Source organism: Molothrus ater, chromosome 2 (genome assembly GCF_012460135.2).
Source record: "Molothrus ater isolate BHLD 08-10-18 breed brown headed cowbird chromosome 2, BPBGC_Mater_1.1, whole genome shotgun sequence".
NCBI classification, from domain to species: domain Eukaryota; kingdom Metazoa; phylum Chordata; class Aves; order Passeriformes; family Icteridae; genus Molothrus; species Molothrus ater.
The window spans coordinates 114,900,322-114,923,569 of record NC_050479.2 but is presented as its reverse complement, the minus strand read 5'-3'; the positions used below and the strand labels follow the sequence as shown (position 1 = coordinate 114,923,569).

Here is a 23,248-nt window from a genome sequence, read left to right as displayed (position 1 = left end):
GGGTTTGGAATACTTGGATTATTCCATGAGTTTGTCCAGAAGCACTGATTTTGTTGGCTGGGCAAAACCCAGTAGGTTAAAAACGTGTTATCAGGAGCTGTGGAAGTAGAGTAAATCATGCTGTGGGGATAGATTGGGGATCCCCTCTCACTCTCTTCTGTTTCCTCGTGAATCAGAGGCTCCCTCAGGGATTTTTATTTACCTCTGCCTTGAATGAAAGAGTGAGGATGTAATTGCTGGAAGCAGAGCTGGTCCAGGACGTGATTATTGCTGCTGAAAGTCCCCAGGGGCCTCCAAGAGCCAGAGAGAGCCCTGGCTCCAGCTGTGCTGCTGTCTGAACAGCACAGGAATTCCCATCTCCGTGCCATCCAGGCTTGCCAGTGCTTTGTGTGATGGATGCTGGGATGCAGCAGAGTGCTGCCTTTGTTGGGTGATGGACAGCTAGAGAGAAACTGGTGCTCTGGCAGAGTCTGTGGGGAGGGAGGGGCAGTCAGGCTGGGTTATCCCTCAGTTTGCATCCCTTCATCCCTCTCCTTGCTGTTCAGGCAAGCAAAACTGTCCCATTGCTCCCAGCTTTGCAAGCCTGGAGGGAATCAGCCCTACCCTTTGTGGTTGTGTTTTTGGAGGCTGGGAGCTGGAGGTGTTTCACAAAGTGTAACAATGATATTTTTAGAGATTTGGCTCTCTTTTAGTTGCATCTGTTGAGCTGCAGTTCAGCTCCAGCAGCCCCAGCAGGAGCACATATTTCAGGAATATGTTCTCTGCTCCTTTCTGTGACCTGCTAAATGGAATTGTAAATGGAGCATGTCACAGCTCAGGAATCTCATTCATGGCCTCTTCTAACAAGGTGTGCAGAGAACTATTAGCCCAGGCTTTGAGTCTTTGTAATAATCAAACAAGATGTGCCTGAGATGTGCAGTGACTTTCTTTAGGAAACATCTGGTTAAGTGTTGAAGCCTCAGCAGCCACAGCAGCAGGGCTTTCTTTCTCTTTCTCTCTCTTTCTCTTTCTTTCTCTTTCTCTTTCTCTCTCTTTCTCTTTCTCTCTCTTTCTCTTTCTCTTTCTCTCTCTTTCTCTTTCTCTCTCTTTCTCTTTCTCTCTCTTTCTCTCTCTTCTTTTCTTTGCTCCTTGCTTCAGACCCATTGTCTGCCAGACCCAATTTCTTCCTTTTTCTGCCCATTTCTTTAATGATTGGCAGGTGCCTCTTATGCAAGACCACAGGGGGTTACCAAGGAGTAAAAAACCTCTGCAGTGTTTCTGAAGTGACCAGACTGGCTCAAATTGGTTGTGCTCCCAAATTTATCCTTCCAGTCACTCCCTCTCCTTCCTGGGGAGGGCTGTAGCAACTGGGGAAAGTCCCATTCCTTATGAAATACAAAGTACTAAGCCAAGACAGGGGGAAAGCAGAGAGTTGAGGATGAGGAGTAAAAAGCAAGAGGTGGAGGAGGAGTTCAAGCAGAGCTTTGCACCAGATGGTCACGATTGTTGGATGGAGAGAAAACAAAGCCTTTGGACAGGTTACAAAGTCCTGTGGGAGCTGCCTGATGCACTGTGGGGTCTTGCAGGCTCCTCCTGCTCCCTTGGGTTCCTGAATCTTCAGTCCAAGACAGGGATGAAAGCCTGATCCCTCTGCAGCCATAGGTGAGGGAATTTCAGCCCAGGCGCCTTGGATGTGCGTGAGGTCTGTGAGGCCATTATTTGCTACTCAAGTCTATTGATCTGCTCACTAATGCTTCAAATCCTTGGGGTGCAAGGTGCTTTCCATTAGTTCTGCCCCTCTGCAGTGCCAGATGGAGCTGCTGGATGTGCTTTTGGCAGTGAGGGCTGATGGCACCCTGGGCTGTAACAATGGCAATGCCGGATGTGGGTTTTCCTCTCCAGGGACACTTGAGGAAACTCATCTGAGCACTGAGGGCTCCCTATAGCCATAGAACTGACAGAAGTGAACCCACTGGGGCCACCAAACTGTTTGGAACAGGAACAGAGGAGGAGGGGTGGAGAGCTGGGGTTATGCAGATGAAGGTAGGAAGAGAGGATTTTGCTGCTCCCAGCAACTAAGGAGAGGATAGAGAAGGTCACAGAATCATAATTTTTTGCTGTTGGAAGGGACCTTGAAGATCCTCCTGTTCCAACACCCTGCCATGCCAGGGACACCTTCCACTAGACCGGGTTGCTCCAAGCCCTGTCCAGCTTGGCCTGGAGAACTTGAGCCAGGATGGCCCTTGGCAAGAGGCAGCAGGCACAACCTGCATCAGGGGAAATTCCAGCTGGACAGAAGGGAAATTTCTCCCCATGAGGGTGGTGGTGAGACCCTGGAGCAGAAGCCAGAGGAGGGTGGGAATTCAGTACAAGCCACTGCTTTAAGGTCTCTGCATTCGCATACTGAGAGTTAATAAGGAAAGTTTGTAATTTCTCCTTAGGAACTAAAGTGTTCCCATTGACAAAACACTCCAGCTGACACTTGTTCTTGGTGATGCTCAGTTTCTGGGTCTCTTAGGAGATGGAGTCATCTTTCATTCTCAGAGATGATTTAATAACTTGCTTGAAGATAATGTTTTGTTTGTTTGGACAAGATCTGATTGGGTTATCCGAAATGAGGAATTGTGCTGTCAGTTTTCCCTTTGTATTTGCTGGATAAATGTTACCTCTCCTCCTTTCCTCTCCAAACTAATACTGATAAATGCCTGCAGCAAATTGATTCTTGAAAATGCCAGAAAAAATGTCTGGAGTGCAGACTCCTTAATAAACTCTTTGTTGCATCCAGGAGTGAATTAAAATGGTCTGAAAACACACTTGAGTGATGGTGGTGGTGCTCCAGTCCAGCTCCAGCTCCTGGATTTGCTCCTGAGGTAGAGAGCAATTGTTCAGGACTGACCCCTCAAAAAACCCATTGAATTGCTAAAGGCAGGTGCCTGAGCTGGTGGATATTTAGGACACAAGGATGGTATGCACTGCAGGGAGATAAAACACCTTTTGACCTTGTTGCATTTCCAAATTTCAAGGTGTGGTTATATTGGATATCTCTGAATGATGTCTGCACATAAAATTTCCAGCAGGGAGATTTGAAGTATGGAGCTGGAGGAAGATTCCCACACTGGGTTTTGTTGGTGTGGTAAGATCCATGTGCTGCTGTTTTCCATCTGCTTGTGCATGCCCTGCCCAATGTGCTGCCAGATTTGTGGGAGGGCTCAGGCTCCTTCCAGTTTCCTCTCAGCAGAAATTCCATCCTCAAGCCAAGATGCCCTTCAGCAAGAAATTGCTTTAAAATACTCGATTTTCTCTAAAAGGCTTCTGTTTTTCAAAACTGGAGTTTTTCTGATTAAAAAAAAGAAGGGGGAGAGGAGGGGTAAGACAGCTTCTTCCTGTTCTAGTTAGATTTTTATTTAGTTATTTCATTATTTTAATGAATGAACAGGAGGTTCACTGTGCTCAGGAGACAGAGAATGGGTAGGGTTCTCCACAGGGACTGGAAGCCATGAATTCCCAGAGGCACTTTGGCTTGAATAAGAGCCTTTTTCCTGGTGGATGACTGGCAGCTCCAGAAACAAGAGGGTCGGCTTCCTCCTCCCCCTCTCTACTCCTTTTTCCTCTGTTTTTCTTTTTCTTTTTTTTCCCCACAGTTTTTTCCCTTTTTTCCACTCTTTTTTTTCCCTTTTTCCTTTTATTTTTTTTAATAAAATTGTGCCCCAATAGCTGCACTCATCTGATTTAAACTTCTACACAACTTTGGGTTGTTTCCTCTGCCCAGTCTCAGTGGTGGCTCCTTGTAGAGTTCACAGAACCACGGAATGGTTTGGATTGGAAGAGACTTTAGGGATCATCTTCTTCTAACCCTTGCCATGGGCAGGGACACCTTCCACCAGACCAGCTTGGCTCCAAGCTGTTGATGTTCTCCAGGTCTCAGTCTTTTAAAGAAAATATCTTTAAGTGAATAAGATCCATCTGCTCTGTGGTGGATCTCCTCAATTCCAAGCACCCACAACCTCCTCCCTGTGTTTAGGATGCAGTCTTTAGGTGGAATCTTTCTTTCTCTTTAGGTGGACTCTTTCTCTTTAGGTGGAACTTTTAGGTAGACTGTACTGTGGTTTCAGCTGCTCTGGGAGAGCTTTGGGCACAGTGGGTTTGTTGTGAGCCAATCCTCACACGAGGATGTGAATCCAGGAGGGAATATAAAATCCATCTGTTCCCTTCTGAGCTGTGCTGGAGTGAACTGCAGCACACTCCAGCAGTGGCATTTGGGTTCCTTCACAGGAAAGCTCCTGTGGACGCACACCCTGGAAGGGACCCAGCTTCACCCACGTAGATGGAATGTGTGCTGTGAGCTCATCCCTGTGGGAATGGAGCCATAATCCATCCAGCAGAGGCATTTCCTCAGGCCCATTCCCAGTTCAAAGCAGGCTTCTCTCCTCCCAGTTCCTCTGAAGCTCTCTGGGTGCCAGGGAGGATGCTGGAGGCGTGGGTTTGCTTAGGAAGGGGTTCTGCTGTTTCATCCCAAGGCTGGGAGACGTAGGTGGATCTCAGGGATGCTAATCCTGCTTGGGATGAGCTGAGAAGGACTCCAGCAAGCAGCACCAGGTGCAGGATGGCATTTCAGGACTGCTGTCAACTGCGGTCACTCCAGCAGCTTCTCTGGAGCAAAATCCTTCTGCTCTGTTGGCTCTGTCAGGGAGTCAGCTGGCTCTGGCCTTGCATTTCCTTGGCTTCCATGGAGCAGACCTGGAGCCAAGAGTGTTGTCCTGGCCCTGCTTCCCAGCTGGGTCCAGAGGGAGTGTGAGGGGACAGCTGAGCTCGTGGTGCAGCATTTCAGCAGCCCTGGGGACTGTATGTGGGAAAAATAAGGAATTGAATATGGTCTCACATGTTGAACCCTCTGTTTTGCCTGCAAGACTCAGGCAGGGTTTGGGACAGACTTCTGATAGAGCCATCTTAATTATGTAATTTAAATCAATGTTAATTATAAATATATTGAATTTATATATCCTATCACTATATAAATATTAATTATACTACTCTAAATATATAATATGAAGAATATTAATTATATGGTTGATCTTTATGATCTTGGAGTTCTTTTCCAGCCTTTCTAATTCTCTGATTAATAGAATTAACCTCAGGAAGAGAGGCACCTGTAAATGCAGTGATAACCACTTCAGATCAATGCAGTCTCACTCTGGGCAGTCTTGATTTTTAAGATCTTAAGTGTTGATTATCTGTTCTAAGTTCAAATCACCCTCTGAATCCTGATACAGTGCTGCTCTGCTTTTTAGGAGGAAAGCAGGCAATTTAGATAGCCTGGATTTCCTGGTCAAAGGATTTTTTTAGTTCACAAATGGTACCATGCTGGGAGGTGTCTCCTGGCATATGTGTGATCATCTGGAATGAAATAGGTGAGAAATTCCTGTTTCTAATATAGAACTGAGAAAGTCCTTGTAGGAGGGGTTGGTGGGAGTGTGTGTATAGTTAAACCTCATAACATCTCCCACAGATCCTGCAATAAATAAAATAAACTTCCTGAGCCTCTCTGCTTTCCTGTGCACTGCAGTAAATAATGCTTTGTGTGGCTTGGGGAGTTGCAGCAAAAGAGACTGGCAGAGCCTTCAGTTAACCAAAACTAATCCCTAAATTGGAAAATCTGTCCCCTGTGATATGAATTTCAGTGCTGTTTTAAACAAGATTAAATCTTCAAGCACAGGAGTGGGTAAAATCCATGAGCCAGTGTCACAAATGAATCAAACACTGGCTCTTCTGCAGCAAATTCCTTTAATATGTGGATTGGTTTTTTTTTCCCCAAAACCCCTAACGTGAGCTGGAACAGTGTAGGGATTGGGGATGTGCAAAAGTGGTGGAGAATGTGTGTGAAACACTGATTTATATATTTATTTGTTATTAAGGATTCTATGATTTTAATGAAAATTTTAAAATCTGTCAATCTACAACTTGGTAGAATGTCTCTGTTGTCATTAATTTCCTTTTGGAGCCCTTCTGATTGTGTCTGTTGATCACTGAATCAGAGGATGGTTGGAAGGGACCTTAAAGATCAAATATTCTGTGTTTTTTCTGAAAACCCACTGAGAAATGTGCCTGAACTCACTGAAGGATGCCTTGAGACAGAAGAATTTGCCTGGGTTTTCACAAAACCAGCAAGGCATGGCAAGGGCACCCTCAAGGACAGACCCAAAATAGCTTTTGGAGAGCTTGCCACAAGCTCTGCTGCCTGCATGTAAATAAGGGGGGGAATTATCTTTATATATACAGGGGGAAGAGCTCAAAGGTTTTAAAATGTTTTCCTTGGCTTGTTTATCAAATCAGTGTCATCCAGTGCATGAATATCAGCAAAGCTCAGCCCAGAGTGACCTTTAAAGGGCTGGAGGGTGGGATTTTTGTAGAAATGTTGGTCTTTGGCATAAAAGGTACCTAAAACCTCCCTTGCCTTGGAAAACCCCAAATATATGTGGGAATATAACCCATATTTAACTTATATGTGCAAGGAGGTGTTAGACCCAAATGGAGAGGGGGAGAGAAAATCCCAAAAAACAGTGGGAAATTGAGGTTTGAGATCTTGGGGATGTGCAGAGTGGAAGGCATCCAGAAGGAGGAGAATGGTTTGGGTTGGAAGGAACCTTAAAGCCCATCCAGTGCCACCCCTGCCATGGACACCTTCCTTATCCCAGGCTGCTCCAAGCTCTGTCCATCCTTTGGAACACTCCCAGGGATCCAGAGGCAGCCCTGGCTTTTCTGGGCAAAATTGGATGTCTTGATTTGGGTTATACAGCCAAGAATTTGGAATTTCTAGCAGAAAACATCATTTTTGGCACAGCAAAAATGAAATAATTCCAACCCTTTTTATTGCTTTATTTTGGCTTTTTTTTTCTATGATGGAGGATACAAGGAGGAGCTGTATCACAGGATTAGTATCCAGGGTGATGCACGTTAAAAAATAGTCACAGTTAAAAATAATTATAAAAATAATTCACAGTTAAGTAGATAACTCCAGCCCTTCCCATGGAAAGAGAGGCAAAACCTAGTATTTTTTAATGTTTCTATTGTCACTATATTGGTTACATTGTTTTGCATAATTAAAAAAGCCAGGAGAGTTCACCAGAGAAAAGAGCATTTTCCAAAAAAATCAATGTGTGCTCAGGGTCTGGAAGGGAATTACAGTGGCAGAGTTGCTCATAGTCTCTTCCAGTCTTCATCCTTCCTTGCTCATTGTGGGAAGAGAGGATTTGTTGGAATATTTTCCGTGCAGAATTTATTTAAGTGTTTTCCGTGTTGAAATGAAAACACCTGTGGACTGTTTAAGGCCAAGGAGTAAAAACCAACCAGGAGCCCATGGAAATGGTGCTGGTGAGAGGCAGTTTGAAGACACTGATTGATGTCCTTGTGGTTTGGGATTTTACCCATGGCATTGGAGCAGGGGCACTGAACAGATTTATTTGGAGGATTTCTTTTGTGTGTGTGTGTTGAGTAGAATTTGAAATGCTCCTGCATGCTGAATGTTGGTGCCGGTGTGGTCTGTTTGCAAAACACTTGCAATATGTGGTGGTGGGAAGGAATAAATTTTGGGGATGGGTGGTTTGGCTCTGCAGGATCTGAGCACCTCAGGGGAAGGAATAAGGAGTAGGAACATCCCTAATCTGCTGTGTAATCTTCACCATGTGATAACTACTCATTTAGGCTAAACCCAGAGGAGGGGAAGATGCATGAGAATGGAAAAGTTAATTAAACAATTGCCTCAAAAAAACAAAAAAAACCCCCACCTAAACAACCACCAACAAAAACCCCTCACCAAACAAAACCCCAGCTCCATATCCAGAAATGTCCCCTCTCCCCTGGCAGCTGGAGAAATGCTCTTCCAGCCTTCCATAAGATGAATCTACATAAATGAGCCCTCTGCCCAGACCTGGGGAAATCTGGAACATTTCCAAATCTGCCTTTGGAAATGCCTCTTTACTCCAATGAATGCCCATAGCTGGGACCAAATGGGATTCTACTGATACTGATTTCTCTTTTCCTCCACAGTGGGAGCGCCTCTGGTTCCTCATCCTCACCTCATCCTTCTTCCTCACCCTGGTGTGGTTTTACTTTTGGTGGGAAGTTCACAATGACTACAATGAAATCAACTGGTGAGTAGAGCTTCCCTCAGGAAATTGGGGTTTTGGCCATCATGCACCTGCTTGATGCAGCTTTGGATATATCTGGATCCTTTGGATGGGACTGTAATGATGAGAAAGGGAAAATGGGGTGGGGAGTGGGGCTCAAGGAGAGCTCCTTCTGCCTGATCTATGTGTAGCTGTAACGTGGCCTCACATCTCCACTTGGTGGCTGGGTTTTTGTTTGTTTATCTTGATGGTTGGCTGGATTTGAAAGTGACTGAGCAATTTGGCTGCAGCTATTCCACAAAATACCCATGGCAAAAATTCAGCCTGAAGCACATGGGTGTGGAAAATATTATACAAAGTTGGAAGGAGCTGAAAAGGAGCTTTGCAGTGGGATGTGCTGGAATTTAGGGTGTTGCCAGTTGCCTTCCAGTGCTGGAAATTATTCTCCCTTTTATTATCGGCAGCATCTTAAAACATTTTGACAGCACCTTGGGCTGTATTCTAACCAAACTGCTTTGACATCACCTTCTTGTCAAACATAAAATGTAAAGTGTATTTTAAAGCACAGTGGGGAGCTGATCCCTTAAATAAATCATCTGCTTTGGATGCTGGAGCTGTGTGAGGCAGAGTGTTTACCAACATGGTGATGTGAGCTGGCTCCTCCCAGGAGAAAATGGGTTTTTTCTCTTTGCTCACACCCACACTGTGAAGTGAAACCATTACTATGGTTCTGTATTATTTGTAACAGCAGCATGATAAAAATGCCTTTTTTAAAGTGGTATTTTGGAGCCCTCCTCTTCTTCAGTTTGTACCCTCAGTAAAGGATGTGATTGCTCCAGTGCAAAACCAGCTCTGTCTGAGCTCAAAGTTGTGAGAGGGCTAAAAGCATTCCTTTAGAAATGAAGGAAAGCCCTGGGAATGCTGGGAATGGACACTGCAGCTGCAGTGCTGCCAAGTTTTGGGTCCCCAAATATTCTTGCAGGAACAGGGGGGAGATGTGCAGGTCTGCTCTGGATGCAAGAGGCATTTGGGATTTAACACATCCAGATGTCACCTGCAGCCCAAAGCCCTGTCCCTGCCATGCAAGCCAGGGTGCTGGAAGCACGTCCCAAGAGGGAAAGGATTCTCTTTTGTGCAGCACAGGTCTGGAAGAGGCTCTGTGGATGGCAAACAGCATTTCAGACACTGCCACTCAGTGCTGAGAATGGCTCAGTGCTCTGTGTGTGCTGTAACCCCAGCTGGATCCCTGCTCCACACGCCACCAGAGGTCGAGCAGGGTTTGGAAAACAGCTGTGGAAAGGCTGGGTAGGAGGAGGAGAACACAGGGTGAGGCTTTAATTACAGCCATGCCAGTTCCAGGCACGGGGAGAAATAATTTCCACTGGGTCCGTGCAGGCTGAGCCTGGCCCTTCCCTTCCAGCACAGCTGCATGGGCTCCATGAAAACAGAGCAGTTTGGGGCCAGACAGGGTGAGAAGGACTTGAAAGCATCATTTTCTTCCCAGCAGAGCTGTGAACCTGTTGCTGATGAGGCACAAGTGAGGTCCTGGCGTTTAGAAACAGCACCTTTGATGTTCCTCTGTCGTTGTCACTTCTGGGTGGTGTTTTTGGACAAGATTTCTTTGCTGCTTGCTCCTGCTGCCTTCCTCTCTGCTCCACTGATTTCTTGGAAAGCTGGGAGCTCCCCCAGAGGATAGGAAGGGCTCTTTGGGGCATGGCACACCAAGCTAGTACACCAAGCCAGGGTTTTCCAGAGGAGCTGGGAGGAGGAGTTGCTGTGATATTGGTGAGGAGCTGCTGAGCTCTTCCTGCCCTCCAGAGTTCATCCCTGCAGCTCTCCTAGCTCCTGTCACCTTCAGCCTGTCTCACCAGGTGGAGAGGGAGTGGAGGAAGACTTCCCTCCTCTCTGGGACTTGTTCCAGCTCTGCACCACCCTCTAGGAGGAGATTTTTCAACCCAAATCTCTGAGGGTCTTTTGCCTCTGCCACCCTTGAGGAGGTTTTTCATCTTTTTACCTGTGTGTCGGGCAGCTTGGGCAGCAGTTAGGTCATTTCAACTTGTAAGGACCAAAGGGCTGTTCTGGGATTGAAATGGGTTTTAGGAGGACAAGGCAAAACTGTGGGCCAGCATGTATTGCTTCAGGCTTTTAACATTGAGGTCCTTGTAAGTGATGGTGCTCTGTGCCTCTTCAGTATTTTTTTTTTTTAATTTATTGCTTTTGGCATTTTCCTTTTTGGTGTCTACACTTGATTGCATTACAGTTCAGCTCTGCACTGTCTGAGGTTTGCACTGCACCAGAAGGCTTCACTCTAGCTCAGGCAGGTTGTGGGGGATGCTCTAATTTGTGACCCTGCCTTTGTTCCCCATGGAGCAGGACCATAAAATTAAAGTCTGTGTAGCAAATGTTTTCTTCCTTGGTTCTGGAGAAAGCTCCTCTGCTCCTTAGCTACCATGGACCCAGCAGTTTAAAACAGTCATTGCACATCAAGAGAAGGCCTGGTGCTCTCAGAGGGACACTGAAGGGACATCAGAACAAAAGCTTAAATGGCCTGAGAGCTAAGGAAGCTCTGGGTGGTGGCATCAGCAAAGACTTCAGAGGAGCCCTCCTTCCTTTCTTCCCTCTCTTTTCCTAACAGCACGTCTGGATCCCTGCAGATCTCTGGGTTTGTGCTCTTTGACTCCCTGAGCAGAACCTGGACCTGGGCCATGCCTGTTGAGCCCAAGGATTTGCTTTCCAGGTCCCACAGGGAGCTTTGCTCCTGGACAGAATGAGAATCAGAGAATATCCTGAATTATATCATGGAGTCCAGCTCCTAGCTCTGCACAGGACAGCCCCAAAAATCACCCCAGAGTTTGTCCAAACAGACCAGAGGTTCTGGCTGATGAATGATGCTGGATTTGAGTGCTGGGGAAGAGATTGAATCTTTGACCTGCATTTATATAATGCAGCATTTCTGTCTGTGACCAAAAAAAAAAAAAAAAAAACCAAGAGGCAAAAAGGCCAAAAAAAACCCCCAAAAAACCCCAGCCAGTTTATTGAATGAGCTAATTCCACCCCAGAACCATCATGTCCTTGCTGTGCCAAAGGGCTTGCATGGAGATAATGTCAACCCTGATCCAAGCCAATTTAGGGATGTTGTTTTGGTTTTTTTTCCTAAAAATCCAGAGGAGAAATTTGAATCCAGGTGAGGTTTGAACTGTCAGAAGCTGCAAGAAGGGTTCTGGGGTTTCTCTGCCTCTCTCTATCCAGATAATTTCCATAAGGGATTAAAGCGCTGGGTTGTCACTTGTGCTTTTTGCTGCCTATCTCTTTTCTAGAGAAAGATCTAAAGTTTTCTAAAGTCTTGTCTAACCCCAGTGGAGCTGTTCTGGTGTTGAATCCCTTCTTAGTCTGCCCTTCCCACTTCTCCCCCAGGTTTTTATATAACCGAATGGGATATTGGAGTGACTGGTCCATTCCAATCCTTGTAACAACTGCTGCTGGCTTTACCTACATCACAATGTTACTGGTGAGTAGAATGAAATCCCATTTCCTAGAGCTTTGTGTGTTGGCTTTAAAAAGGCCACGAGCTCCTCAGGCCATCTACAAGTTGAGGAGTTTTCTCTGAGAAGTGATTTCTCTCACCTTCTCTTTCTCTTAGCCTGAAGTTGCATAAAATCAAAAGTGAGAAATTGATGGTCTTTGAGCTCAGATGATGAAAAGACATGTCCTCAGAGGAGGAATACAGTTTTGTTTCCCATGGTATAGCCCAGTTTCCACTTCTGGGCAAAAGTGGCAGTAGTTTCCCTGTGTCCCAGGGTGCTGGGAACTCCAGGGAGGTGTCCATCCAGGTGGCACCGTCCCTGCATGCTCAAACCCTTCAGGGTGGTGATGTGCCTCTGTCTGACTCTGTTTGTCCCTCCCAGATCCTGGCACTGTGTCACATAGCTGTGGGACAGCAGATGAACCTGCACTGGCTGCACAAGGTAAATCTCAGCTCCAAGGGGAGCAGATCTCGGGAATGCTGGAGCCTGAGGAGCAGGCAGGGGGTAGCACTTCTGTCACTGTGTCCTTGGGAAAAGCATGAAATGTCTGTGGTGCATGGGTGCAAACTGCTCAGTAGAGGCCATCAGAGCCTGGGGGCAAAGAATTTGGTGAAATGCTTTTGGCCCTTGCTGTGGAGATGGAGAGACACCAGTGCTTAGAGCATCCTGATTCAGTCCCAGTTCAGGTGCTCCAGGAGCTTCTCTGGGGCTCCATTCTGTGCTGACCCCAGCCCTGGAGAGGGGCTGAGCAGAGGTGAAGCTGTTCAGAGTGTGCTTGGAAGGACCAGCTGGGAAAGCCTTGGGAGAAGGAGATGTAGGTGTTGAAGCTGAGAGTGTGCAGGGTGAGGTTTGCTGGGCCCAAGGGGATTTGTGTGTGAAGCAGTTTAAGAAACACTGCTGTGAAACACAAGGAAAGATATTGGGAGCACAGAAAGGGAGGGGAAAGGTGTACAGGAAGAGAAAATGGGTTGGCAGGATCCCATTGTAGCTGGCAGTCTGCTAAATCTGCCAATGCCCAGCTCCTCCTGAAATTCTGCATGTGATGTAGGATCAGAGCCTGAACCTCCCAGGACAGGGACAGCAGACACTTCCCCACCCTGCCTTTTTCTTTTCCTTTTTCCTTTCCTTTTCCTTTTTTCCTTTCTTTTCCTTTTTTTCTTTCCCTTAGAGATGATAGAAACTATGCTTCCTCAGAGGAAGAGGATGCAATCAGAGAGGGGGCAGGGACTGTCTGACTGCTGCTGCAAAATAAATGATCAGTTCTTGAGTCTGATATATATTTCTTCATCAGGGAAAATGGTATTTTTCAGATATGTTGGTGGGCTTAGATGAGTAAGTCCAGAACAGGGATGTGTTGGTGATCACTTTTACCCTCTGGATTCCCACCCTTCCTCCCCTTCTTCCAAGAAGCCACCTTCTCATCACAGCTCAGATGTGTGGCTCTATCTCCTCCCCTCCCCACACCTCCCTCAGCTTCCTAAGGAGGTTGAGATACAAGGCTGGAATAAGTTAATATTTTTCTTGGAACTATAATCTAGATCTGAATTAACTTCAGATATAGATTAGAGTGTGTGGGAAAGGCTGGTATGGGCAAAGCACCCAAATCCTTCCAATTTTCTCCTGTAATTCTGTGCAGAGGCATGTAAGCCAAGTGGGAGATGAGTGTGAGGGCAGGAGAAGAAGCAATAAATTGGAGGGAGGAGTGGAGATTTGTGTCCTGACACCTCTGTGCCACACAGGATGGCCACACCAAGGGGAATTAGGGCTCTAGAAAGAGAAATCCTGGTTACATGTACCAAAGGGATTCTGTAAATGTTGGCAATGTGGGATTTTATTTGTTGCTCTAGGTATTAAACCTGAAATGGTCCTGGAGGAGCCCTGTGCACCTGACATGATCCATTCATTTCTGAGGATCAGTTTTCTGCCAAGTCTCCCCTGCAGATTTTGGATCTGCAGCAGCATCCTTTGGCTCTGGCAGAACAGCAGAGGCTGAATACCAGACACAGGCAGAGAGTGGGGAATTATTTTTAGACAGGCAGCCCAGATTTCCAGTCTTTGCAGCTGGAGTTATTTCTGTGTCACTTTTCCATGGTTTGAACTCTTTACCTTCACCATGAAGGTCGTGTTTTGTTTTTGACTGCTTTGCTCAGACCTCTGAAGGCTCCCATGAGAGGGGGAGGTCCTGGGGGGCTGAGGTCTGTCACCTCAATGCCACCACTGTCCCTTCCCCAGCCCCAGCTGCTGTTCTAACATGACAACACATGAGCCCAACCTCCTTCCCCGTGAGTCTTTTTTCAGACCTTTTATTACATGCAAAGCTTTTCTCTCTCCATTTCCCAACCTATAATAAATATCCCAACCTAATTTTTATAACAGCCACAGTCCCCAGCCTGTAAATACCTCCTGGTTTGTTGCAGATTGGCCTGGTGACAACCTTGATAACTACTGTGGTGACCATGTCATCGATAGCACAGCTTTGGGATGATGAGTGGGAGATGGTTTTTATTTCACTGCAGGTAAGTTGTTTGCATGGATGCTTCCCTGGGGGGAGGAAAGGGGCCAGTGCAGCTGAATTCCATGGGATTTATGTATTTCTGTAGGGTGAAACTCTGTCTTGATGGTTGTCACAGCCCAGATTGAAATCTTGGCAATGAGAAAATTGTTTTAAGGAAGACTTGTGGTGTCTTGCAGGGCAAGAAAAGTATGAAAGGAAAATACCTACAAATTAAATTTATTACGGATCTGCTCTCTGTTGCTTTTTCACCTCTTCCTCAAAAAAAGAAATCCGAAAATATTTTCCCCATTTTGCTTAAGAGGTGACCACTGACGTGTATTTGGGAGTATGCAAATCTATGCAAATGCAGGGGGTGGAAATGGCATTCACACAAGTGACTAACATTTCTCAGAAGTGTTTCATTTTATTGGGGTATTTTTAAGATTTAGGCAGGGAACTGGAGAGCAGAAGCACGACTCAGATGATCCATCTCCAGCTTTGTGTCATGGTGCTGCACCCTGCTGATACAGTCCTGTGTGTTCAGAGAATTCCAGAAGAGTTTGGGTGGGAAGGGACCTTAAAGCCCATCCAGTACCACCCCCTGCCATGGGCAGGGACAGCTTCCACTAGCCCAGGGTGCTCCAGCCCTGTCCAGCCTGGCCTTGGGCACTGCCAGGGATTCAGGGGCAGCCACAGCTGCTCTGGGCACCCTGGGCCAGGGCCTCCCTACCCTCATCCTGAAATTTTTTAGTCTCAACCTAGACTACTCCAGTTTAAAACCATAATAAAATGACCCTAATAAAATCTGTCCACATTTTCTTACCCTTTAAGTCCTAAAAGGCCACAATAAGTTGTCCCTGGAGCCTTTTCCAGGTGAACTCCCCAGCCTGGTTCCAGAGCAGAGGGACTCCAGCCCTTGCAGGAGCTCTGTGGCCTCCTCTGGACTCCCTCCAGCAGCCCTTTTCCCAAATATCTGTGTTATTGAGGGAGAAATTCCCCTAAAAGGGGATTAGAGCTTTCCTCCCTTCCCTTCAGAGCAGCCTAAAAGCCAGAGACAACGTCAGCATTTGGAAGAAAGCAATAGCAAAAACAGAACCTGCAAAAACAACACATTTTCAAGGTGCTGGGGTGTTTTTAATCACATTTTCCTCTCCTGTTCTTGTGCCCTGCAGGCCACAGCCCCTTTCTTGCATATAGGAGCCCTGGCAGCTGTCACAGCTCTGTCGTGGTTGGTGGCAGGGCAGTTTGCACGGACAGAGAAAGCCAGTGAGTACCTCCTTGTCCCTGCAGGGTGGGCAGTGGCTGCTCCTCTTGGCTCTCTTTTTTCCCCTCTTGCTGCTCTCTTTTTCCCCCCTTGTATCTCTTTTTTCCTTCCTTATTTCTCTTTCCCCCCCACCTTTTTTCTTTTTATTTTTTCCCTTGTTTCTCTTTTCCCCCCCTTGTTTCTCTTTTCCCCCCCTTGTTTCTCTTTTCCCCCCCTTGTTTCTCTTTTTCCCCTCCTTGTTTCTCTTTTTCCCCCCTTATTTCTTCTTTCCCCCCCTTGTTTCTCTTTTCCCCTCCTTGTTTCTGTTCCCCCCTCTTGTTTCTCCTTGTTTCTCTCCCCCTTGTTTCTCTTTTTCCCCCTCCTTGTTTCTGTTCCCCCTCTTGTTTCTCTTTTTCCCTCCCTTGTTTCTCTTTTTCCCCCTTGTTTCTCATTTTTCCTTTTCCTTTTTTTTTTTTTTTTAATTATTTCAATAAGCCAGGAAGCTGTTTTCCTTCTCTCTTTCTGTTCCTGGATTGTTTTGTATATTTTTAAGAAAAAACAGTGCTATCTCTTGATCTTAAGATTATTTCAGACTCATTTGATTCATGGAATTTATCGTACCTGGAAGAATTTACAGGCTTTTTGGTGCAGACATGGTGGTTTGGAAATTAAAGGGAAAAACCAAATATCTGTGAGAACCTCCAGTCGCTTTTAATGGAAAACAGGATTTCAATATTTTGGAAACAGCTGCAGGTCTTGGTGCAAGCCTATTCTTGCCATTTCTTTGTGGCATTTCAGCTTTTTTTTTTTTCCTGAGCAAATTTTTATGGGTTTTTTTTTGCTCTGGTTAAAATGAATGTTCAGAGCCTGGTCAGGATCCCATTCTGTGTCTGCCTGCAGATTTGGGTGCTGGTGACACCTTCAAGGTGCAGGACACAGCATGAGGTCCCTGAGCAAGGTGTCACTGAGTTCCTGGAGGGCTCCCTGAGTGATGGAGGAAAAAATCCCTGGCAGAGTTCCTGGAGTTACTTTCTGCCTGGTGGGAACATGTGTGAATGAGCCTATTAGATGCTGGAAGCAAAAAGGAGCCTATTTATGAGTGAAACCAGATCAGCTGTGGCCAGGAGCGGAGCTAGGCCTAAAAATAAAAAAACCACCACCTTCTCTATCTTGCATCCCTTGCAAATATTTGTTTTAAGTGGTTTGGGGTTTTTTCCTTTTTTTTTTTTTCTTTTCTTTTTCTTTTTTTCCTTTTTCTTTTTGGAGGTTATCCCTTGAGTTCCAAAGCCTTCATGAGTTTGCAAAATAAATAATAATTTTAAAAAATTTTTAAAAATCAAGTATTTTGCTGTAACATCTGTGGCTTCAGATATCTCAGGTGTTCAAAGGTGCTTGTTGTTTTTTAGAAGGAACACACATCTGTGGGACACAGGGGGGATTCTGTTGTCAGCACCTTCCAGAGATTCCCAGGGAGTCTGGGCTTGGTGGGAAGTCACTGATAAATGGAATTTGGGTGGCATGGGAGGCAGAACTGCTCATCTGGCCCCAAGCACTGCAGCTCTGTCACAGCCCTGGGATTTGTTTAAACATCTCCAGCTTGCTCAGTAAAGCATTATTGCAATTTTCTGGTGCAAATCTCAAGGCAGAAGCAGCTGAAATGGCTTTGCCCTGGCTGAAGTGGGTGGTGCTGGTGAACCACCAATATAAACTTTAAATGCACTGAGGTGGTGCCATGGCTTATTTTTAGCTGTGTGTGACTGGTGAATTATTTCCCTTGTCAGGCAGGGTAAAATTTGGTGCTGTCCCACCCAAAGGGTGGAAATGCCAACAACATTTTGAGCTACATTTCTGAAGGTTGAAGCAATTCACTTGACTTATTGTTTCCCCAATACAAAATGAAGTGAAAACCTCTTTCAGGACTTGAATTTATTTTTTTTTTAATGTTTTTTTTCCTAAACACTGACAGTAGATCAGTAGAGGAAGACAGAGGAATCTTGCCTTTGCTGCTGTGATGTGAGGAGGTCAGGACCAGCATTTTCACCATCTCTTTGTGTCTCTCTCCACCCCAGCCTCCCAGATGCTGATGTTCACTGCATACCTGGCAGTTGTAGTTGCACTTTACCTCGTGCCCCTGGCCATCTCCTCGCCCTGCATCATGGAGAAGAAGGCCCTGGCACCCAAGCCAGCCATCCTGGGGCACCGTGGGGCTCCCATGGTGAGTAGTGACCCTGGAGCTGCCACTCTCCAGGGATGGGTACAACAAACACAGTTTGGAGGCACTCCTGCTGCCTGGGATGGCTGTGGAAATAAAGCAGGGCTTGAACCCAGAGTCAAGTCACCCCCCAGATGTTTGAGGTGCAAACAGAAGGCTGATTTGTGCCACTGCATTCTTTTGGCTGCTGGTTTTCATAGAATGGTGGAATCCTTCCCTTCATCTTCTTTTCCATCTTCATTCTCTTCCCAAACATTGCCACCATCTGTTTGGGGTGGCTTTTTTTTCTTCAGGCTTCTAAAGAGCTTTGGTTTGTGCTGCTTGTGCAGGTGAAATCAAGAAGCAGTGGCTTTGCTGCACAGCTTCTTTACACATATTAAAAATAAGAGCAGTTAACCTGACTGCTGGCCTGATTGATAGCAGCAAACCCTCACAATGAACATCTTCTGCCAGAGCAGGAGAAGGGCTTGTCTGGGAAATAAATCTGTGTCAGGTCAGGTCCTCTTTCATTAAATCAAGCTTCAGCTTTCTTGTGTGGGCAGTACAATAATGAGGTCTCATCTCCTGCCTCTAGTTATTAAATCCCTAATGGCTCTTGCTTATGAGTTTATCCTCTTGTCCATTGTAGGGTTGGTTTTTGTTGTTTTGTTTTGTTGGTTTGGTTTTGTTTTTTTTTTCTGGTTTGTTTTGTGGTTTTTCACTTCCTTTCAGTCTAGCTGAGGAATTTACTGAAAATGTGGGTCACAGAACCCCAGAATGGTTTGGGTGGGAAGGAACCTTGAAGATCATTGAGTTCTGAGCCCCTGCTATGGGCAGGGTTAGTTATGGTTGCTCTCTAAAATATGGGGATTAAAGACATTATTTTATTTTCTGTTTTAAACAGAACTCTGACTGCCTTGGTGTGTTACTCACCCGGCATGATGGGGGCACCAATGGCCTGGCAGATCCCACACTAAACCCCACACAGGGAACTTCCAAAGGGCATTGTTTTACACAAAATAAAATGCTTAGATAAGATTTCCTTTCTAAGATTTAATTTCTTAGATATCACTTTAATCCTTGTGGAGTTTTTTTGGTCCAGTTCATGGCTCACAAGGAGATTAATGCTGGAAAGGAGAGATAAAGAGGAAAAAAAATTAATGAAAAATAAATTAAAATTATGGCTATATTTCCAAAAGGACAAGAAAACACCCTTAAATCTTGTTGATGAAACAAAAGATCAGATCCTTTAGTGCATAATCACAGAATCCCAGGGTAGTTTGGGCTGAAAGGGACCTTCAAAACCACCTTGTTCCAACCCCTTGCCATGGGCAGGGACACTTTCCCCTAGACCAGCCAGAGGTTTGCAGTGGCTGCAATTAGTTTGGAATAAAATTTGGTTCTTCTGTCCAGGCTTCTTCATTAACCTCCCAAATTATGCCACGAGTTTCTTTTTTAAACCCTTTTAATTAAGGGAAAAACACAAATGTGGTGATGTCCAGCTGCAGCCAGGCTGTGCTGCTCTAACACAGTTTCATAATCTTCTTTAAGGAAGGTCTCCAAAGCTCCTGTCTCTGTTTGAATGCATTTGCAATGGATTTCTAAGCACAAAAATAACCAAAATGAGTTCATTTGCTGTAATTTTCTAGAAATGACTTGCTGTGTCTCTGCAGCAGGAAGAAATGAATAGTAGCCTGATTTTTGCAGGGGATGAGTCTCTCAAACCAAGCACAGAGAGGAGGAAGAGCTGCTAGAAATCCTGAGCTGGGTCTGTCTGGCTCTCAGTACCTGGGCATGGTTTATAAAAGAGAGGAGGTTTGGAAATCATTGCTTTGTGCCCCAGCGTTTCTTTCCCTTAAGGAATTGGTTGTATCCCTTGTTATAAACCTGGATTTAGGTTTTACACATAGCATAGCTGCATATATTTTTAAAGCAGGTATGCCTTAAAAAAACCTGGAGAGATACAGAGAGAAATACAAGCAGAAAGGTTGTACATTTTTTTTAGTTATGGGAGTTTAGCTGTAAAGCCTTTTTAAGAAAATACAATGAAATCTCAGCAATTAATTCCTGTAACAGCTGCCCCACGTGGATGCATCTTTGCCTCAAACGTGCTTAATGTGGGGCTTCAGCTCCCTCCTTCTTGGAGGAATAGACAGGCTGGAAGGATGGAAATTGCTGTATCTCAGATTTTCCTTTCTCACAAAACCCCTCACATTTCAGGGTTTATAAACCCCTGGTACAGAGCAATCCTGCCTCCAGAGTGGTGCCATCTCTGGGGATAGGCCTCTGACCTTGTTGGGAAAGGTTAAATTTGCTTTCCTGGCTTTCTGGTTGATGTTTGCTGAGTTATGTCACGGGTGTCGGTGCCTTGTGCAGAGGTTCAGCAGAGGGTAGGTTGGGATGGACTCCCTGGGAGGGGCAATTATTCCTGTCAGAGTGACAGCCTGGGGACTCAGCACCTGCTCACAGGGAAATCTGTCTTTGCCTGAAGGGTTCTGATCACAGAATCACAGGATGGCTTGGGTTGGAAGAGACCTGAAAGCTCATCTCATTCCTCTGCTCTGGAATGGGCAGGGACACCTTCCTTACCCCAGGGTTGCTCCATTCAACAGGGAGGAAATCCAGCCTGGCCTTGGGCACTTCCAGGGATCCAGGGGCAGCCACAGCTGCTCTGGGCACCCTGTGCCAGGGCCTGCCCACCCTCCCAGGGAACAATCCCTTCCCAAAATCCCATCCATCCCTACCGTCTGGCAGTGGGAGCCATTCCCTGTGTCCTGTCTGTGTGAAATGTGCTCTCCTTTTTTCCAACCCCCCTTTAAGTACTGCAAGGCTGCAGTGAGGTCTCCTCAGAGCCCCTTTAGGCTGAGTTTTCCCAGAATCTCCTCTTCTCCCGGCTGAACAACCCCTGCTCTCCCAGCCTGCTTTGGAGGAGAGGTTTTTCTGGGATCATTGCAGGGTTACCCTGCAGAAACCTGGGTCCTTGGGAAGGGACACCCAAGCTGGTGACAGCAGCCCAAGGTGATGTGAGGCAGTGTGGCTGGGATTCTCCAGCTCCTTGTAGCTGCTGCTCTCTGCTGACAGCTCTGGGAATGTGTGCAGAGCTCTGGGAATGTGTGCAGAGCTCCTCTTTGATCGACCCTGGGTGACCCAGCTGGGCACCAGGGCTGTCGCCTCTGTCCTGGCCCAAACAAGTCTGGCTTTGACTGGGAGCTGCTTTGGGAAGAGAATGTGGCTCTGTGCTGCCTTTGTTGGGCAAACATAGAAATGAACTTGTGCTGATGTGTGGCTGGAGCCAGAGGGATCCCGTGCTGAGATACCAGAGCTGGGTGAAGGTTGGGGCTGACATTTGCTCTGATTATTTTATTTTACCCCAAAGCTTTGCTGACCTGAGCCTGTGAGTGATCAGAAAACAAATGTCTCTTACAGCCCCTCTACGTGCTTAAGCCAGTTTTTATACTTATTTACATTATTTTATTATTGTATCTTGCTTGCATGGTGCAGCTGGGCCTTTGCTGTTAATTATTCCCCTTTGCAGTAAATCATGGGATGTGAATGCTCATTGTGCCCTGATGGAACTTATCCTGCTGGTGGAAAAACAGGGTGTTACAGGTGCTCTAAACCTGAAAAAAAAATGGGAAAAAAGTAATTTATTTTTCAAAAATAACCTTATTTTGATGTGATTCAGTGCAGGAAACCTGACAGGTTTTCTTTATGTAGTTGTCAATATTTTTTTTTTCTGGTTTGCCTGTTGCTGTTTCATGGATGTTTTGGGAGCAACTACACTGTACTGCTTTTGTGGAACAGCAAAGTATCTGTCTTCACACCATTTTTATTTTAAACAAGCTCTAATTCTGTTACCATCTGCTCCATTCAACAGGGAGGAATTTCAAATAAAATCTGAGTCCTTTTCTATGATAGCCACAGGGATACATTTTCTAGGCCTAAGGCTATTTTTTAAATTGTTGGTAAAACTAACTAGGACATTTGTTATTAGAGAAACTCTCTGATTTTTAGATTAACAGATGACTTTATGGAGTGAGCAGAAGTGGGAGTAAAATGTACCTTACAGAATGTGTCATCTAGTTGTTCTCTGTGGTATGGAAGAGACAGGATTTTTTGGGCACATATAGATGTGGAGTAATAACATTTTAGGTCCCTGATACCTCCAAACCCTTCTCCCAGCATCCTTGCTGACACTGCTTTGTAAACTTTCCTCATGCTACTGATCTCTCATTGATTTTTTTTTAATGTTTTCCTGACAGCTGGCACCAGAGAACACTCTGATGTCCTTCCAGAAGGCAGTGGAGCAGAAGGTGTCTGGAGTGCAGGCTGATGTGGTACTGAGGTGGGTCAGTGCTGCTCTGTGGATGATCCAAGCAGGAATGGTCAGCATTTCCAGAGTCTGGGCACTGCAGCTTTTCCCACTGGGAAGAGCTGTCCTGGAGAACTCATCCAGTAACTCCTGTCTCTGTCAGATGCTGCTGGTCATTTCACTGAGGTGCTGGTGAAGGGTGGGCTTGTCCAAATGAGGGAACCTGGATCTCTTTGTTGTCTTCATTTGCAAGAAGGCTGTAGTTTATCTTAGAGCCTGGTTAATTCCAGTAAAACACAGCCAGAACTGCTTAAATGTGACTTCTCCTGGGATACCCCAGGTGAAGACAGAGCAGAAATTCCCATTTGACTTCATTTGCACAGCAGAGTTTTCACCAACCTTGACAAACCATCCCAAAAATACACCAGGAGGAAGCCCTTCCTTCTCCCCTTCCTCTGGCATTAATCTTTAGGGAAGGAGGATGCTGACTGTCAGAAAGTCATTCCTGCTGGCAAATGTTGAGCTGAGTGGCCAAGACCAATTAGAATTTAGAGAGGGTTATTTCCAGAGCTGTGCTTTGTTCCAGGAGTTTGATAGTTCCTTAATATTCCTGCTCCCAGTTTGTCCCAGTACCACTTACAAACACAAGAAAGACTCAAAGCAGATATTTTATTTTTTTCCCTGACTGCTTTGAAGGTTTGTGTTGATGGACAGATATTTTTGCCTGCTAGAAGGAAGTTTTATTTTGAACTGCTTTCTTTTTACTTTGCATTTTTTTTTTGGAGAGAAAATTATTTTAAAACAGAAGGAATTTCTTCCCACTGGTGAGTGGCAGGTCACTGTGGAAGGATGGAGCATGAATTGGAATGTATGTTACACAATTTTTGTTGTTTCCAAAATGAGTTTATCAGCTGCTGTGAGGGGACAAGTACTTGAGTGTCCAGCTCCCAGATGAGCACTTGGCTCACATGGCTGAATCCATTAACACTGGCCAAGGAGAAAGGTGAGCTTTGGGAGGAGGAGAGCTGGAAAAGCTCCAAGATCCTTCTCCATTGCCACTCAGCAGCCATCCCAGAGGAGCACTCCAGGCTTCAACAATGCCCTTGATGGCCCAATTTCCTGAGCCTTCTCCAAGAGACCCAGGTGCCTTCAGAAAAAGAGGATTCCATTGATTTTGAGACTGAGAAGTGGGATATTGGTGCAGCTGGCAGCACCCTCAGGGAGGGTTTGCAGCACAACACCCCTTGCTGTCCTTATCCTTCAGGAGATGCTCTTTGTACCTGTGGCTGGATGGCTCCATCCCTCCTGGAATATTGCCATGTTCTTCTAGACATGGAGCAACTTGGACAGGCACTCAGAGCCATCACATCCTGCTCCACACC

At 45.8% G+C, this 23,248-nt stretch overlaps 1 protein-coding gene across 4 annotated transcripts in view; it reads left to right on the top strand.

Moving 5' to 3' along the window:
- The window catches only part of GDPD5 (glycerophosphodiester phosphodiesterase domain containing 5), a 101,973-nt gene that overhangs the window by 64,744 nt on the left and 13,981 nt on the right, over positions 1-23,248 (top strand). For all 4 annotated transcript variants that reach the window (XM_036404243.2, XM_036404247.2, XM_054518629.1 and 1 more), the window contains 7 exons: positions 8,023-8,126; positions 11,517-11,610; positions 12,008-12,067; positions 14,044-14,142; positions 15,293-15,386; positions 17,433-17,578; positions 21,817-21,899. In XM_036404243.2, coding sequence (XP_036260136.1) covers positions 8,023-8,126; positions 11,517-11,610; positions 12,008-12,067; positions 14,044-14,142; positions 15,293-15,386; positions 17,433-17,578; positions 21,817-21,899 — 680 coding nt within the window. The remainder of the gene's footprint in view (positions 1-8,022; positions 8,127-11,516; positions 11,611-12,007; positions 12,068-14,043; positions 14,143-15,292; positions 15,387-17,432; positions 17,579-21,816; positions 21,900-23,248) is intronic.